General features: G+C 43.8%; 1 protein-coding gene across 8 annotated transcripts in view; it reads right to left on the bottom strand.

Annotated features, from left to right (window-relative positions):
- The window catches only part of TNIK (TRAF2 and NCK interacting kinase), a gene marked incomplete at both ends in the record, with an annotated part of 410421 nt that overhangs the window by 68538 nt on the left and 323949 nt on the right, over positions 1-17934 (bottom strand). For 4 of the 8 annotated variants that reach the window (XM_079704808.1, XM_079704809.1, XM_079704812.1 and 1 more), the window contains 3 exons: positions 3847-4035; positions 5119-5205; positions 6051-6161. In XM_079704808.1, coding sequence (XP_079560934.1) covers positions 3847-4035; positions 5119-5205; positions 6051-6161 — 387 coding nt within the window. The remainder of the gene's footprint in view (positions 1-3846; positions 4036-5118; positions 5206-6050; positions 6162-17934) is intronic. The other 4 variants (XM_079704810.1, XM_079704811.1, XM_079704814.1 and 1 more) reach the window with 1 other exon arrangement.

Below are 17934 nucleotides of genomic sequence, written 5' to 3'. Positions count from 1 at the left end.
GCCAGGCCAAGACAATCACATGCCATTATAAGAAACAGGAATATGTACCATTATAAAGAAAGGGCATTATAAGAAAAGGAATATCCATCTTTCAAAAAGTGCCAGTGGGGGAAAAAAAACCTTCAAATTTTGCTGATTTTTAACAGAATATCATATTGATGTTTTCACAAAACAAATCTGACTTCCATTCCAATCTAGAAATGGCAGAGAATTTGAAAGGGGTGAGAATGCCCCCCACTCCTCCTTTTAATGGAGACATTAATGTTCCTTTCTGGCTGAAATCTGAAAATGAAAGTCAATGTAACATTTAGGACAACTAGAATACTCAGTAAAAGGAGAGAGAGAAGAGCTCAAGATTTGCCAATAACCAAGTATTTTCATTTGTTCTTACTACATCCGACAGATTAATAAGAAAGGAAATGAGAAATGTGATGATTTATGTTTTACAAAATGAAACAACGAAAACATGGAGGATGAAACATTATAATAATATTACACTGCTAATGAAAAAATGTCGATTGGAAATAAGGAAAAGTAAGTGGATGGAAAAGTAATCAAAGAAGGAAAAACCACCCTGATGAGAAGGTATAGAGCTGAGTTAGAAAACAAATATGGGAGGAGATTACAGAAGAGGCTGCTGTGGGTGGAAGATGGCCCGGTGGTGTCTTCAATGGTATATGGGGCAAAAAAGCCCAGACCCTCTATCACAGGAGACCATGGTATAGCTGCTGCCTATCCGTCCCTGGTGAGGATATTTTCAAATTTATATCCTCGCAGAGGATGCCTTTGAAAAAGAAAATGGTACTTTTATTCTACCTCCAAAAGAGAGTTTAACCCAGGTTATTTTTATTGGTTGATAATTAAGATACTGCTGAGCTAGAAATTCTGTCCATATCTAAAGTCTTGAAATGTATTTCACTGTCTGGCTCCTTTCAACCCCACCTACCTCCTACTATAAGAAAAGAAACCTGTAAATAAAGCTCTAGAAGAAAAGTTCATACACTGCTGATTAGAATCATTGAGAGATCAGGAAAATAAGGATTCTCACACTCATTTTTATTCCCATTTTAAGAAGTGGGTGTTAAAAAATGATGAATTAAACTAAAGCAGACAATTATTTGTACTTATTTGTATACCAGTTGCTCCAATCCCCAATTTAGCACTGTCACTCATTCTATCATCTAAATGTTTCATCTTTCTTCTAAAATATGAATACCCACTCTAAGACTTGGGAACTGTTTCATGGATAGGTGGTTAGTTGGAAGCTGGATTATGTTAAACACACCCAGGAGGATAGGATTAAATCTAAAATCCTAAAAGAATGTTCCCACATGTCTAAAAGTCCATGAAGCCCAAAGGAAGAACTCCAGCTGTCAGGAAGCCAGGGACCTTGGAAGATGTCACCCACCAGATGTGGCCCAGACTTAGGATGGCCCAGGAACCTCACATCGGGTGTGCTTGATGACACAGCCATGCTGTCTGCACTCCCACTGGCTATGTTTCCTTTACTGCTAGGAGCCTGGCTGAGAAGCACAGGGGAATTAAGAGGTCTACAAAACTGCCCTGATGATATCTGCAAAGATTTGCCTCCAGGAACGGCATGGCTTCTGAAAGCTTGGGAACTGTGAATTCGTTCTGAAGAGAGAGGACAGGCCAGGAAATTTAATGATGAGGACAAATAGTAATTAGAAAATAATGAAGTCAAAATGTTTAAGTTCAAATCAACACATGCTGGGTAGAGGTGGAAAGAAGGAAGTGGAAACTGCTTTATGTTCCCCCTCCTGCCTTTTCTGGTACATTTGTGCATGAGGGAGCTGCACAAGGGACAGAAGAAATTCTGGTATGCTTTGCAAGGTATCATGGTCTTCTCCAATGGGATCTGTTGGTGTCTGTTTCCTAAACTCATGCTTGGGGCTGGGAGCACTGAAGGTCAGGTGGTCATGCATCAAAGAGAGGTCATTTAGTGATGCAGCACTTCTTAGAGGAGTCGAGGTACTTGTATGGATGCATGAATTCATGCCCCTCCTGCCCCGAGGTACACATGAGTCTCTAAGGCCCTCCTTACTTGCTGTAATGGATAACTGGGGGCTCATCACTTTGGAGATGCTGGGAGAGGACACACAAATGACCTTAAGTCCTGACTCTCGAGTTGGGCTACATCTTTGGGAGCGAGATCGCTTTGTTGATCTCACTGTGGTCCTTGAGGCTCCCTGAGGCTTCAGTTGCTCTTCAAGACCAAGTCTAATAGGATAAGCTGGTCCGTCTTTCTTCCATGAGCGATGCTCAAACAAGGGTCTTGATCTGGAATCATTAATTTCTGCAGGTGCTACTGGCATTAGCTTAGGAGAGGCTAAGTTAGTTTTTCAGCCTCTCAATACCTGCCATGATCATGAGCTGTGAGTCTGGCTTAGCTAAGGGTTTCAGCTTGATGTGGCTAAAGAATGGTTTAGCAGTGGAGGCAGGTGACACATCTCTGCTAGCCAGGAACCACATCAGCTGCTGTTTAACAGCATAGTGATTGTGCTTAGCTGGAAGAACAGGTGGGTTATTAAGGGGTTGGTGCTGTACCTGGGAGTAGGATCACAAAATTGAATTACTGACCTGGGAGAAAGAGGCAGTTGTCACAGACATAGGTAAATACAAATCGCATTCATAGACTCTAAGGGAAAGTGATCAAAAACGTTCTTGACACTGAATGACTTTTCTCTACAGATTTAGTTTTTAAGTTTTAAAAGTTATTAGTTTTGTAAAAATAGTATAAAATCATTATAAAGGATTTAAACATAAATACATAAAAGTAGTAAAAAGTTTAAAGAAAAAAACTCTATAGTTTCTACTTCCCATAAACAGCCATTATTAGCATTAGGACAACATAATTTCAAGCATTTTCTATACATATGTAAGATAGAGCAGAAAATTAAAAATTATACAAATAGGATCTTACATAAGAAATCAGGTTCTGGAATATTGTAGTCTAGATAACTTGAAATAAGCTCTAGCTATAAATATCTGAAGATACTAGAAGAAAATGCAGAGTAATATAAATCACCCTTTCAAATGACTAGTTATGCTCACAAGAAAATAAAGGAAATCATTAGTTGCCACATTAATGACAGAACTGAAAACCAGGGTGTCAGGCATATGAGATGACACAGCGACTTCCTGGAAGGGTTGTTGATCTTGGCAAGAGTTATTATTTTGTTTGTTTGCCTTACTCATTTGGTTACCACCTTTTTTTTCCCTACTATTCAAATAATTTTTAATGAGATTTTTCAATAGCTCATCACAGAGTCAAGTTCCTGAAAATTCTTTCTTAGTCTAGTAGTTAAGCAAATGAAGGACCATTACTTTGAAAGTGTTTGCAAAAGAAATATAAATGACCTCTGACCTGGTAAGTGAACCACAATTACAAGTCTGGGTCCAACTGTGTGTTCACTGTTACCACAGAACATGGAATGTTAGTGACAATACTAATGATCACTTTTAGGGTCTAGGTATGGATAGGAAATGATCCTACCTAGAATTCCTTAAGTCTTAAGTCATATTCTTCCATGAAAAAGTCACTAAAAATCCTCCTGCCACAAACTCAATTGGATTCCAAGAAGGAAAAGGATTTTCTACTTCCTGTTGTTACTTCCTGTTGTTACTTACAAAAAAAAGAACAAATGGATTAAGGTAGAGAAATAATGTTACAGTTCTTCCCAAAGCAAAGCATGTGTGTCTCATAATGAATTATTTTCCAACTTTGTAGCACTTGTTTAACTCTCTATTTCTACTGGAGAAACTCACTATGGCCAATTTCCCCAATACAGCATAGGTACAGGCTGTACTTGCTTGCTGACTTACCTCCTTGGCCCACGCTGGTTTCTCACTAGGACTCATCCCTTCTTTGTAATGGTACAGTGGCTTCTTCTCCACAGGCCTCTGCTCCTGCCGCTGATGCTGAAGGGAAACCAAGTAGTCTCTCTCTTGCTTTAGCTGTCTCTGTAGTCTTTCTGCTTGTCTCTGTTCTTCCAACTGTTTACGCTTATATTCCTGTCCAGATCAGGAAAGAAGAACAAAGAAAAGGCTAAATCACCATACGGAAACCATTGGCCAGTACCAGTGAAGCATGCAATGGAACCAAAAGAGATGATAAATAACAAAGGACCTTAATACCAACAGAACCACAAGAGGACATCAGGATGTGCCATAGAGATAAACTACAGCCTTGGGTTAGCATCTGCACAGAATGTGGCATTTAATGAAAACACTATTGTTTTAATGGCAACCCCTACAGAATACCACCCTTTGCAAAGTGACTTGCCCTTGATGAATTGTAACCAAGAAAGTGGCAATAACGAGGACATTTGGATGGTCAGCACGCAACCCCTATAAGGAATCGTCCACTTCCTGGTTTAGTAATTAAATCATTCAAACATGTACAATTAAGTACAAAACGAAATAAGTACCTAAAGATACTGCCTAAATCATCTTTTGTTTAACAAAACTTGGACCAACGAAACCATTAGCAAAAACCATGTACAGGCTAAAAAAAAGCACAGTGCCACTGAATAAAAAGTTCAGTTAAAAAAAAGATACACCAAGAAGCTCATTTGGAGAGCAGTGCAATAATAATAATAAAAAGTACTTCAAGTGGAAGCCGCCTGAGCAGGGAACACAAAATGTTCCCATCGTAAGGGTAAAACTAATAGCCTGCAAATGAAATATGACTACAGAGCTGAACGGGTTCTTACAGAAGAGGGGTGCTTTGCTGTGATTGTATTCCAGCATGTTGCAAATGACCTCAAACATTACTCTGCAATAAACAGAGTGGGTCTCAAAAACAGTCTGAACTTATTATAAGGTTGGATTCATGTTAAAGTTTCACAAGTAGCTGGAGTTAATAAAGAATGCATAACAAGTATATTAAACATATCGACTCAGCACACTGGGTCAGGAAACGAATTAAGTTTTAGGAGATTTTCCAGGTCCATGAGGCTTGGAGGATCCCCTCCTTCCTGACTGGCATGTTAGAGGAGACCACACACACACACACACACACACACACACACACACACACACACACACGTGCGCGATGAACACAGAGCAGGTCAGCTGCCTTGGCTTTCCCATTACCAGAAGTAGAGCTTGTTCATGCAGTAGCTGCTGCTGCAAGATCTCTAACTGTCTCTGCTCCTCCTCTAACTGTCGCCTGATGTACTCCTGGAGAGGTAGGTGGCAGAGAATTCAGAGGAACACAACAAGAGAAAGAGAGAGAGAAAAAGAACCGGTAATTTCAAAGGTGACAAGAGCTGCCAAGTGAAGTGTGGAAGGAAGGAAGGGAAAAAAATACCCAGACACCTCCTCACTAAACAGGAAAGGTACCCCGCACCGAAGCAAAAGCGTTTCAATGCAGTCAAAAGCACAAGCCCTCGACCTGCAACTGCAGTGGATTGAGATGGCTCGGTGCTTTGCTGTTACTCTTTGGTTTGGAGAATCGAGCTATATTTAAAAACTTTTCATGACAGGTTCCCTCTTTAGGGGCTACCTGAAATTAACAATGCTATAAAGTTCAGAGGCTCCTGTGCAAGCAGCAGGGGTAAAATAATGGTTGCATGCCATCATGCACTGCCTTTGTAACGGAACCATCTTGCAGTGTCACTGCACTGTCAGAATGTGATTCTAACAAAGAGAGAAAGGGCCTGCATCGATGGCTCCAAGTCCTGGAGACCAGAGTTGCCTGAGTAGAAAAGCTCTTCTGAAGCGATGAAAGAGGAGCACTTGGCTTGTTTATCACGCTCCAGTGCTACTTTCAAAGTAGATGCCCAGGGTTGGGAAAATCGCGAGATCCAGGTGCGTCAGGGGACTTCGGCCTGGGGAGGAAGCCAGGTTGAATGAGTGGGCTTTGCCAAGGTTGTGCGTTTGACTTCTTGAATAGGTGAGACTAGTTGCTTGAGAAAGAGTAAAAACCTGCTTAACCTGAGCAGACCTAAGAGCAGGTGACCCACAGCCCAGAGGCGGCTGGTGCTGGCGCTCCCGCGGGGTCGCCTGGGGGGCCCCGGCTGTACCTGCTCGTGCTCCGCGCGTCTCCGCTCCTCCTCCCGGCGCATCTGTTCCTCGTAGTGACGCCGCTGCTCCCTCTCCTGCTGCTTCCGCAGCTCCTTCTCTCGCCTCTGTTGCTGTGGGGCGACAAGCAGACAACCGTGAAGGGAACGGGCAGTGGCGAAGGGTGTCGGGAAGCCAGCAGGGAGAGCTGCAGGACCGTGGCTGTGAGCTCTTAACGAGATGCCTGAATGCCTGAGGGCTCCTCGCCTATGCCACTGGGGGACGCATTGGCCAGGATGGACTGATAGAGGGCAATTCAGTGTTTACCACGCAGGTGGGCTCCCCAGGTTTATACGTCTCCCAAGAAGTTCCCATTCAATGCGTCCTCCCAGTTGGCTGATGAGGGTTTCCAAATCAGGGGTAGGTAGAACACCGATGTATAACCAGTTACTTATTATATATCATCAAACTGTGAGATGCTACAGGCTTTAAAGCACATTCGCAATGCTCATGCCATTCAGTCTTTTGGACACCACATAGGGCAAATGTATCATAGATCAAGGAAGCAAACACCAGGGGCTTCCCTGGTGGCACAGTGGTTGAGAGTCCGCCTGCCAATTGAGGGGACATGGGTTCGTGCCCCGGTCCGGGAAGATCCCACATGTCATGGAGCGGCTGGGCCCATGAGCCATGGCCGCTGAGCCTGCGCATCCGGAGCCTGTGCTCCGCAACAGGAGAGGCCACAGCAGTGAGAGGCCTGTGGACCACAAAAAAAAAGCAAACACCAGAGAAGGGAAGTGACATGTTCAAGGCTACACAGTAACTGTGACTGTGGACAAAACAGAATCTACTGACTCCCACCTGGTCACTCCACTTTCTGATAGACCCTGCTGCCTTTCTTTTTTGGGGCAGTCACTTTTTTTTTTTTTTTTTGTGGTACGCGGGCCTCTCACTGTTGTGGCCTCTCCCGTTGCGGAGCACAGGCTCCGGATGCGCAGGTTCAGCGGCCATGGCTCACGGGCCCAGCCGCTCTGCGGCATGTGGGATCTTCCCGGACCGGGGCATGAACCCGTGTCCCCTGCATCGGCAGGCGGACTCTCAACCACTGCGCCACCAGGGAAGCCCTGGGGCAGTCACTTTTGAGTGTCGATTTCAACTTGTCACTCAAGTATGATGTTAAGCTCAGGAGCCACCATCATCTCATACAATCATTATGCCTCTGAAAGTGGACGTCATGGCAAGCACCTTTCATGCTTTATCCTATTTCATCTGCACAAAAATCTTTTTGGGTAGATGTTACTAATACTACTATCTCCTATTTTATTTTATTTTATTTTATTTTTATTTTTTATTTTATTTATTTTTTTTTTTTGTGGTACGCGGGCCTCTCACTGTTGTGGCCTCTCCCGTTGCGGAGCACAGGCTCCGGATGCGCAGGCTCAGCAGCCATGGCTCACGGGCCCAGCCGCTCCGCGGCATATGGGATCCTCCCAGACCGGGGCACGAACCCGTATCCCCTGCATCGGCAGGCGGACTCTCAACCACTGCGCCACCAGGGAGGCCCATCTCCTATTTTAAATGAGGAAACAGAGGCACAGAGAGATTAAGTAGTTGTCCGAGGTCATGCCCACATTCAAGGTCATACTCAGTAAGTGGTGGAGCTTGATTTCAAAGACAGGCAATATGACTCCAGTCTGAACTCAATCAATACAGAAGATGAAGAGGGAACAGGAGCGACAGATAATTATTAATCCAGTCCTTCATTATATTCTCAGTAAGGAGAATATCTTAGGAGTAGTGACAGGAGCCAAGGTTTCCTAGGTAGGGATGGTGCCATTCCCCAATCCTTGGAGCATCTGGCATGTGTGGGACACTCATACATTACAAAGTGTTTCCCCGTACCACATGCCAGTAGTGCCTCTTTTGAGAAATGTTGCAGGCCCTTTGTGTTGGAGCCCCGTACTGGCATTAGGATTTCTTCTTCCTCAAATACAAGGTTTGGAGGGGCGATCAGAGGGTCCATTCCCCTGTAACAGTCTCAACAGCACTTCACTGCCTTGCTGAGGAAGCATGAGGTATCCAAACTAAAACGGACCGTGACTGTATCTCACTGAGAAGTTAGCTCTATAAAACCTGGGAAACAGCTTTCTAGTACAAAAACTCTCTGTCCCAAGCCCAGCTAAACCAACCACAGACAGTCAAAGTGCCAAAGAAGCCCACGAATGAGGTGGCCTTCCTGATGTGGCTGGTGCCTGCAATCCTCCAGACCCGCTCTCTTCCAACAGTCTCTGAGGCTTGGGAGATAAACTGCATCTTTTGAAACTCAATGTCTATCACTTCCAGATCAAGAATTGTTTGTCCATCTTAGATTGTAGGCAATGGGGAGCCGTTGGAAGACTATATGCCATCAAATGCCATGACCAAACCTGCATTTTCAAGGGAGCTCCTACCCGCCACGGGATGGACAGCACTAGAAGCTGAAAATGCAATGTGAGGCCATTCTATGGATCCAGACAGAAAATGACAGGGCACCCATGAGCTAAGCAAAGGCAGCTGGAGAATCCATGTTCGTCATTGCTGCTGAGATGCAGCCAAAAGGAAGAAAAACTAAAAACTATCCGGATTTCCAGTCATTCCAACAGGACTGTAGTGGACGCCAACTTAAAGGCAGAAATTAGAATTAGGCCAAAAATAAAACGGGCAGAATTTGGTGACTATGGGTGTGTGAGGGTGAGTGGTGAGTGAAGTTTCTGGCCCAGGAGCATGGCAGGTGGTGTGATATACAAGTTTAGGGATGGGAATGAGGGGTGTGCTGGGGGGCAGGGATGAGTCGAGTTCCAGACATGTGATTATTTGTTTTACAGAAAAATAATACAGGAAGATGCGAGTAGAAAACATCATCATAGGAACTGACTGAATAATTTGGATTACAGACCCAAAACAGAGATATTTCCAACACTCAACCAAAGTGAATCAATGCCAGCACAGAGAATAAAATAATTATGTGTACAGATCTGGCTCCTGGCAGGAAACAGCCCTAATTTAGCTAACATTTCAAGTTTTTTACTCCCACCATCAGTCTCCTTCTTGAGGAAAAAATATAATCAAGGCTTTTGAAGATTTAGCTGATTTTTATGTGAAGGATTTGTACATTTTCAACCCCCTTTCCAGGAATCAATACTGTTTTATAATTACAGGCCACTCAGGTCCCTGTGCAAGGTGTACATAGTGTTGACTGCAACTCAGGAGAGTCTGGGCTTCCCAAGAACTCTGTAGTTTCTGAAAAAGACACTCTAAAGTGACTAATAATTAATAATGATCTCATCTGGATCAGCTGCTGCTAAGGCATGGAGGCATCTGCCAGGGCCTTGGTTCCTGTGGTGAGGCTGGAAAAATAAATCACTTCCCCAACCTTGCGGAAGGCACCTTGCCAATTCCTAGCTGCTGTGCCTCCATGTTAATCACCTTTCCAGGAAAATTGTTTGCTCTCTCTCCTCCTGGCTGTGGGACTGTTTGAGGGGACATATCAAAACATGTCAGAGAAAGACCAAGTCCCTGGTCTCAAGCAGACACCTTTACAAAGCTCTGATGACTCTTGCTAGAAGTAGCAATCTGAGAGCAAGGCCTGTGCTTGACCCCCACTGGACCCACCAGCCCCTCATGGGGGGCCTGGCGCCTGGCAGGTGCAGAGATTTTGTTCAATTGAACCGAGTAAGAAACTTGTGGCAAAAGCAGACAATTCAGTACCATCCTAATTTTTTTTCGGGGGGGGGGGTACATTTCCCTTCCTATCAGTGCTTATAGCACACCATGCCTTATGTTATGGTTATTTGAAATGTCTCATCTATTCTGCAATCTAGATCGTGGGCAGGGTCTCTGCTCTACTCTGGTTTTTACCTCTCACTATATCCCATAAAGGGCCTGATACCACTGATGTCTGTTGTTTTATATACTATAGATGCGGCAGCAAGAGAAGAGGAGAAAGGCTCGCAGAACCTCAGACCACCCCTTCACCCTTTGACGCCCTCCCGGCCCAGAATATTCTTTTATGCTGAGCATAGACAAGGCTTGGAATGTTTTTCTAAAAAGAGAGCCACCCACGATTGGCACTGGCATGGGATTTATTTTCCATCTTAGAGAAAGGCAGGAAAAGAAAATAAGGGCATAGAAGTCTAAGCTGGATGGAGTAGAAAAGGGAAGAAATAAAAATTTTTCTAGGGACTTCCCTGGCAGTCCAGTGGTTAGGACTCCAAGCTTCCAATGCAGGGGGCCCGGGTTCGATCCCTGGTCGGGGAACTAAGATGCCATATGCCGCGCAGAGTGGCCAAAAAAAAATAAATGCATAAATAAATAAATAAAATAAGATAAAACCCACAGCGCAAATAATTACCGAAAGAACTTTCAAAAAATTTTTCTAAATGTCACTGAGTTATGCATAAAGATGATAGTGGTTCTGTCAAAAAAGAATAGCTTAGGGCTTCCCTGGTGGCGCAGTGGTTGAGAGTCTGCCTGCTGATGCAGGGGACACGGGTTCGTGCCCCGGTCCGGGAGGATCCCACATGCCGCGGAGCGGCTGGGCCCGTGAGGCACGGCCACTGGGCCTGCGCGTCCAGAGCCTGTGCTTCGCAACGGGAGAGGCCACAACAGTGAGAGGCCCGCGTACCACAAAAAAAAAAAAAAAAAGAATAGCTTAAACCAACTACTCTAAACTCTCAGCAGGAACTCCCCACTCCCCCGCCCCAAATATACTGAACTGCCTAGAAGTACATTTTCATCCACATCTTCTTGGAGCCATCTCCAAAAATTACAGCACATAAAACTAGACATTCAATAGGTTCTTACAAGTTTCTTAATTTTTTTTCTCGTTGGGGAATGACTGATAATACCTACTCTGAAATTTTCCAGGCTAAAATCATTGTTGCCTTGATCTATGGAGTAGATCATAGGGGTCTTTTTGTCCCTTTGCCTTCTACTGGTGTTCCTAAAGAATGATCCTTTTAGGACAGTTTTTATCTTCCCCAGTGGGTGCTCCCCTCAGGCCACGGCCAGGTGAAGGCTGTGTGGCTGTACTTTCAAGTATGTTCATTTTAATGGAGGAAATAATCCTGTCCCCTTCAGCTCTTCAAGGGCATATTATCTTAGCCCTTAACTGTTCAAATTGCATTAAAGTTGTGAGAAATAATACACATGGGTGTTCATCACAAAGGCCATGAAGTTGCTCCTTCTTTCCTTTTATTCCTTTAAATGTTCTTTTTGGATTAAGTTTAACCAGTAGAAAGGTGTGTACTGCACCAGGGTGCTCTGGCCCCGTAGAAGTGACTTTGATGACCTGTTAGAATACGAATTGCATTTTACAGTATTATGAGAAGAGTGGAAAAAAGCTAAGACGTGCTGAGTTTATTCATATAAATAACTCAGACGTTATTCCTAGCACTGTTCAACCACTCCCAGGTGAGTGCACGGGTTTTCAATGATCTCGGAAAGCTTGCCTGAGCAATGGGTCTACTCTAATCTGGACAACATGAATCTTGACCCATTCAAGTCTGCCTCTTTCCTTAGCTGCTAAGACTTTCAGAGTCAGACGGGGGCCCACCTCTGGCACCCAGAGACACCACGTTGTATAGGCGTTCTATGAACTGACTCTACCCTGGCTTCTTCTTGCTTTTCTCTTCAACTCTATTGCTCCTTTCTACTTTATTTTTCTTGTTTATTTTATTTTTAGTTTCTGCATTAATCTTTGTAAGCCACCTTAAAGCATCTTTTTGGAATGAAAAAAAGTCATAAAGAAGGGTATACACAGGCAAACAATAGCTTGGCCCTCCATGTCTTTTGAAACCTCAAAATCTCCCTTGGGAAGATCAAAATGGAGATAAACGAGAAACTGTAGACTTGTCCTTGGGTTCTTTAAACTCATGAAGATGCCACCTCTGTGTCTGTCAGCTGAGCATGTGGTTAATGTCATTTTCCCAGAAGTGGGGATCAATTTGCTCTGATGCTACCACACCCTCTCACTGGAGAAGTGGTTAAACTGAACTACAGTAACATGTCTAGAACTGGCTGGGACCTACAGGGAAACTTAGCCCAATCTCTTATCTAATCTAAAACTCTGTATCATGGACCAGAGCAAATATGGCTAAATACAGCTCACCCATCATTCTAAGGTTACAGGATCTTTGGGAAAAGCACAGGGTTGTAATCTGTGCGTATGGTGTTCTTTTTTCGTTTTTCTGGGTTTTTTTGTTTTTTTTTTTTTACCCAAAGAAGTATTTCATTCTATATTATTCTAATTGGAGCCTCACATTAGCCCTGTTGGGTGATGCAAACGTCATTTTCTTTATTTCCCTCATTTAGAGACTTTCAGGAAGGTTCAATTCCTTGTCAGTGGCCACATAACAAGTTGAGGGAAATCATGGAATGAATACAAATCATTGTAACAGGCACTGTCTATGTGTGCCAGGTATTTGCTGAGCTGGGTGATTTGCATGCTTCAGTTCATTAAATTCCACGATGTGACTCTGAAGTTTATTGCTATCATTCCCATTTTACAGATAAGCAAATTGAAGCTCAGAGAAGTATACTGTTCCATGTCACACGGCTGGAAAATGGTGGAGCACTCTGTGCCCTACTATCCCCCCAGTCCCTAGTACCTGGCAGAGTATTCTATCAATTGGAGAGGCATCCGATCCAGATAGGATACTCTGCTGCTTTTTTCTACTTGCTGAATGTTCAGGTTGAATTTGAGTTTGATTCTTACAACATTCTGGTAGATTTGGGGAAAACAAGGCTAGTTGCCTTTGTGTAAAGGTTTTGGGCCCTTCTATCTTTTACACACATTGTGTTTCCTATTATACAGACTCAAAGGTAACATTCACATTTGGGAATTAATATCCCACAGCTGCAAAGTGACATATCACTGGGGGAGGGGAGTAGGTATGAGAGGCCACAGGACCTGAGGGACAGAACTGGATCAGAAATAATAGGACTGAGATTCCAGTCCTGCTCTGCCACTGATACAAACACTGCAGACCATACCACACAGTCTCAATAAATATTTGTTTAATGAATGAGTGAATGTTGTATGACCTTGAATGAGTCACCTTAACCCAAACCTTCAATGAGGGGGAAGATTAGGTGATCTTACAAGTCTGTTCATTCTAAGAGTCTAAGCAAGAATAAGCTACATCGCAAAGCAAAAATCGACTAACAATTCAGAATGAGAAGGGAAGTGAAGCAGAATTCTGGCTTGTTCTTGGAGAGCTCTGCTTCTTTTCATCCTGGGTGACTTCCTGGAAGTGGTGAGAGGAGACCCCACTGACTGTGGAAGACCAGAGTGGGCCTCCAGAGGACAGCACAGCAGCCAGTGCAGGATCAAGTCAGGCTCCTTGGGAAGTACCTCAAACCTTCCCCTTGACACAGGGGCTCTCTCTGTTCAAAGACATTCGAAATGAAAGGCCCCAGCATGGTCTCTCAAATCGACCGCACAGCACAAATGCCCCCTCACTTAAATAGGACTGTTCTGTATAAGCTTTGCAGGAGCTATACTTGTGACAAGAAGCATTCAAGCTTCTGGGTATCCCATTTGCCCATTTTAACATCTGTGAAAGTTTCAGCTTTGGAAAGACCGTTGCATACCACCCACTGCAGGGCAACTAACACTGGGATTCCAAGCCTTTTTTTTAGAGGGAGGACGAGAATGAGAATGATGGTCAAGCAGTCTGGCACCTCTGAATTCACTACAAAGTAATCAGAATCACAAAAATGAATAATAATTATTCATGATAAGAACAAACAGTTGGGTAATGTCTCCTGCGATGCCAGGCACTGTCCTAAGCCCTTCGCTCATAGTAACTCATTTAGTTCTTATCACAACCCTTTAGGCATGTACTGCCATCATTATCCCCACTCGACAGATAAGGAAACCGAGGCACACACAGGCCAATATCTTGCCCAGGTTCACTCAGTTGGTAAGTGCAAAGCCAGAACGATACTCTGCATCTGGCTCTTGCCATGCTGCCTCTATGGATTTGGGATGTCTATATATACAAAGTGAAGGATGTTTTATTAATGCTTTTTCAAGTGGCCATTTTCCCCTCTACCTTCACTCTGTTACCTGTCTTTTCCTCACAGAAACAGTAATCAGAGAACCACTGAGAAAACTAGACCAGCTAGATATACCTCATTCTTTTCTTTTTACCTGTACTTTACACTATTAAAGATAAACCATCCAGACACAAGAGGGAAGAGATATGGGAACATATGTATATGTTTAACTGATTCACTTTGTTATACCGCAGAAACTAACACACCGTTGTAAAGCAATTATACTCCAATAAAGATGTTAAAAAAAAAAGAGCTGGAACTGTAAATAACAACAACAACAAAAAAAGATAAACCATCCAACCCACCCGTTCAGAGCTTTCCTGGAAAATTAACAGCTTAAATGAGACTCTTCTTTTGGGCTCCCTAGCCAACTTTTGATCACTAGGCAGCCCCAAGGCTAAGCACTGTCTGGGTACATGTGGGCCAAGCTAGTCTTTATGCAGGTAGTACAGGGAAAGAAAGTTCTAAACAGGCTGAGCTGTGAGGAGCCTTCATGAAGAATTCTGGTCCTGCCTCTTCTTTGGATGCTAGTCAGTGTGATTATTTATGAGCTTACCTCAGAGCTGCAGTTTCCCTGGGGAGAATGGTTGGTTTTCCTGGGTATCATATAGAGGAGCAAGATGGCCCAATGGACATCCTGAGCACCTATGACTCTGTAGGTTAGTGTAAAAGTCAAGTGCAGATGTAACTCTCAAATTCCTTCTGTCATTGTTCTGAAGACTTAATATGAGACTTTCATATTGAGTCCTATGAAAACAAGCCCATTATAAACCAGTTTATTAATACAATGTCTACAGAGAGGGCCACTCCCGCACATCTGGGATGATGGTGAAGATGCTAAATTACATCATATATAGCAAGGTTGCAGGAACTGGTGACATTTGGGCAAGAACACTATCATTGCCTTCAACCATTTCTGGGGCTTAGGTGGAAGGCATTTTAGTTTTGTTTGGTATAATTTGTACTAATGCAGGGATAGCACAAGGACTTGAATCAATAACAGGATACATTTTCTAACAGTAGGAGTTGTTCAAAAATAGAATAGGCTGCCTCAAGCCTCTAAAAGTATAAGCAGAGATAATATGTTAAACAGGTTAAATGTCTGTGAGGAGTATTGTCAAAGGGATTCTTGCTCTGAGAGAAGAATTGGCTTAGACCACTTTTGAGGTCTCTTATGTTCCTCAACCTCTAGGATTCCATGAAACCGTTCATTGACTGAAGAAAACAAGAGTGAAATGAAAACAATTCGATTTAAATGTCATGCGAAATAGTACTTTCTGTGAAACTATTTTGTTATCGTAGTTCTATGGTTGGGAACAGCTAAGAATAATGATGGTGTAACATAAGAGATGCAGACTGGATGTAATAAAAGAGATTCCATGAAGACCCCAGACGACTGAAGGCAGTTGTAATGCCCATTCCTCACTGTCACTTAAAAGCAACCCCTGTCATCCACCTAAGCTGCCCTACATACACCCAGGGCCAGAAACTGCCTAATGCTGTTTTTTTCTTTTTTTCTTCCAGTATGAAATGCTATAAATATAAAATACGAGCATATCCTTCCCATTCCTTGAAAGTGTAGAAAGGGGTCTGAGCAAAAGGATTTCAAATATCAGTAGCATTTTAGGCTGCAGTACAGGATTTTCAGCCCAACCTCCTCACCTGGGCAGGAAGCCCCTCCCATCACAGGACCCAGGTGACCAAGCGGACAAAGCCAGACTCCTGCAAGCATGGCAGGTAAGTTAGAACAGGGAATCCTTCTGGGATCCACTGGGAAGCAGGGTTCCATACATCCATGCAAACCACACGACCTCTTGAAGCACGTGTGTGAATTACACGCATGCCTGATGCGGACCTCGTCAGAGGCCGTGGGCAGGCCCTGCCCTGGACAGTAAGCATCCACTTTGCCAGCCTGGCTCCCATCTGTTTCATAATTTCTGTTCAGTTATTGAAATAACAGAGCAAAAGCCCAGGTAGCACAGGGAGATCAGCTCAGTGCTTTGTGACCACCTAGAGGGGTGGGATAGGGAGGGTGGGAGGGAGACGCAAGAGGGAGGGGATATGGGGATATATGTATACGTATAGCTGATTCACTTTGTTATACAGTGGAAACTAACACACCATTGTAAAGCAATTATGCTCCAATAAAGATGTTATTTAAAAAAAAAAAAAGCCCAGCTAGTAAGCATTCAATCTTGGTGCCTATGCTAACAGCATCCAGGAAGAAAGAGCTGCCCTGCCCCCGACCAGCGGATGCCGCTCGCAGGACTCATTAGGATGCCTACAGTGAATGATTAAGTGAATTAAAGGCTGCTTCTCAGCAGTGCCAACAAATTAACACTCCAGGCCCTGAAATGGGAGAGTTATTCTTGTTCACGGTGTTTTCTTCCGGCTGAGGGCCTGGGAGTATGGCCTGTGCATGAGAACGCAGCATTCCCTGTCTCCTGCCTGCTCAAGCCGCAGTCAGCTGTGAGCCCTCACCTGGAAAAGAAATGACTAAGGGTGGCCACAGCAGGCAGATGATGGGAAAGAAAGATGTTCCTTTTATGGGCAACTCTTTTCTTGATTATTCAGGTACTTGGTGCCAGCTACTGTTCTAAGTGCTTTGTATGTAGAAACATTTAATCCTGGAAACTGTTACTCTCCCATTTTATAAATGAGCAAACGGAGGCATAGAGAAGTCATGTCTTGCCCAAGATCACAAAGGCAGTAAGTGGCAGAGCCGGGATTCAAACCTAGGCAATCTCTTACTGTACCCTTGACTGTCTTGTTTCTTCCTTCCTGGAGAAAGGGTCACTCCCAAGGTGCTGTGTCCCAGGTGCCCAGAAGCTTACTCTCCAGGCATCACAAGAGCTCTACCTTCTTAGGGGTTTTGTTTAGATGCTGGTAGGATGTGAGACTTGATGCAGCCACTGGTGGCGACGATGGGATCATAATTACACAGTGTGGGAAGTAACAACAAGAAATACTGATGAGAGCATCCATCAAAAAGCAGAGTTTCCCCAGGGGAGGGTCCTCTGAGGCTTGGCTGGGAGGAGGAGACCTTTCAAGGTGGCAGCTGATCCTATAAGATGAGATGCATCAAGAAGGATGAAGAATGGGCTGCCTCCCTGTGCTGGAAGGCCAGGACTGCTAGCTATGTTGACAGTAGATGCAGACCCCAGCAAGACAAGAACAAGAGAGCTCTCAGAGAAGAGCCCTCAAAAAGGGATGGAAAAGTAAACAGGGAAGGTACCTTAGAGAATGAAGGAAGACAGGCAATGGGAGATGCCATCTATTCAGAAAACCCTTAAAATGAAACAAAAAACCTAACAACATTGAAATCACCAGTTGCAAAATAACAATAAAATACTCACCCACCAATGTCAGTCTGTTCTTCTGTCAGGCGCTGTGCCAAGCCTTCTGTACCTATGACTACATTTACCCTACAACAATTCTGCCAAGTAAACAGTATCTTGATTGTGTATATGAGGAAGCTGAGGGTCAGAGAGGGCAAGTAATTTGCCCTAGGTCACGTAGCTAGGATTAAGCCTTGGTCTCCACAGCTTCAAAGCCGGTGTGCTTTGCCCCTACACTAATCTTCTAGCCAGCCACTTAAAAACTGGATATATATTTTTCCTCTTATTGACATAACCAAATCCCTACTAGTATTATAAATAAATATTCTTCCCAAGGTCTGAATAAAAGTTTACCTGTTGGTACATTTATTTTAATAAATTCAAGAAGGTTTTACTGCCGCATGTAAAAGAGTAAACTTTTGGAAATTATACCTCGGACTCCAGACAAAGGCACCCACTCCAACAATAC

Source organism: Hyperoodon ampullatus, assembly GCF_949752795.1.
Source record: "Hyperoodon ampullatus genome assembly, chromosome: 5".
NCBI classification, from domain to species: domain Eukaryota; kingdom Metazoa; phylum Chordata; class Mammalia; order Artiodactyla; family Ziphiidae; genus Hyperoodon; species Hyperoodon ampullatus.
Note: the sequence above shows the minus strand (reverse complement) of the source record. Positions and strands in the feature narration are given on the sequence as shown.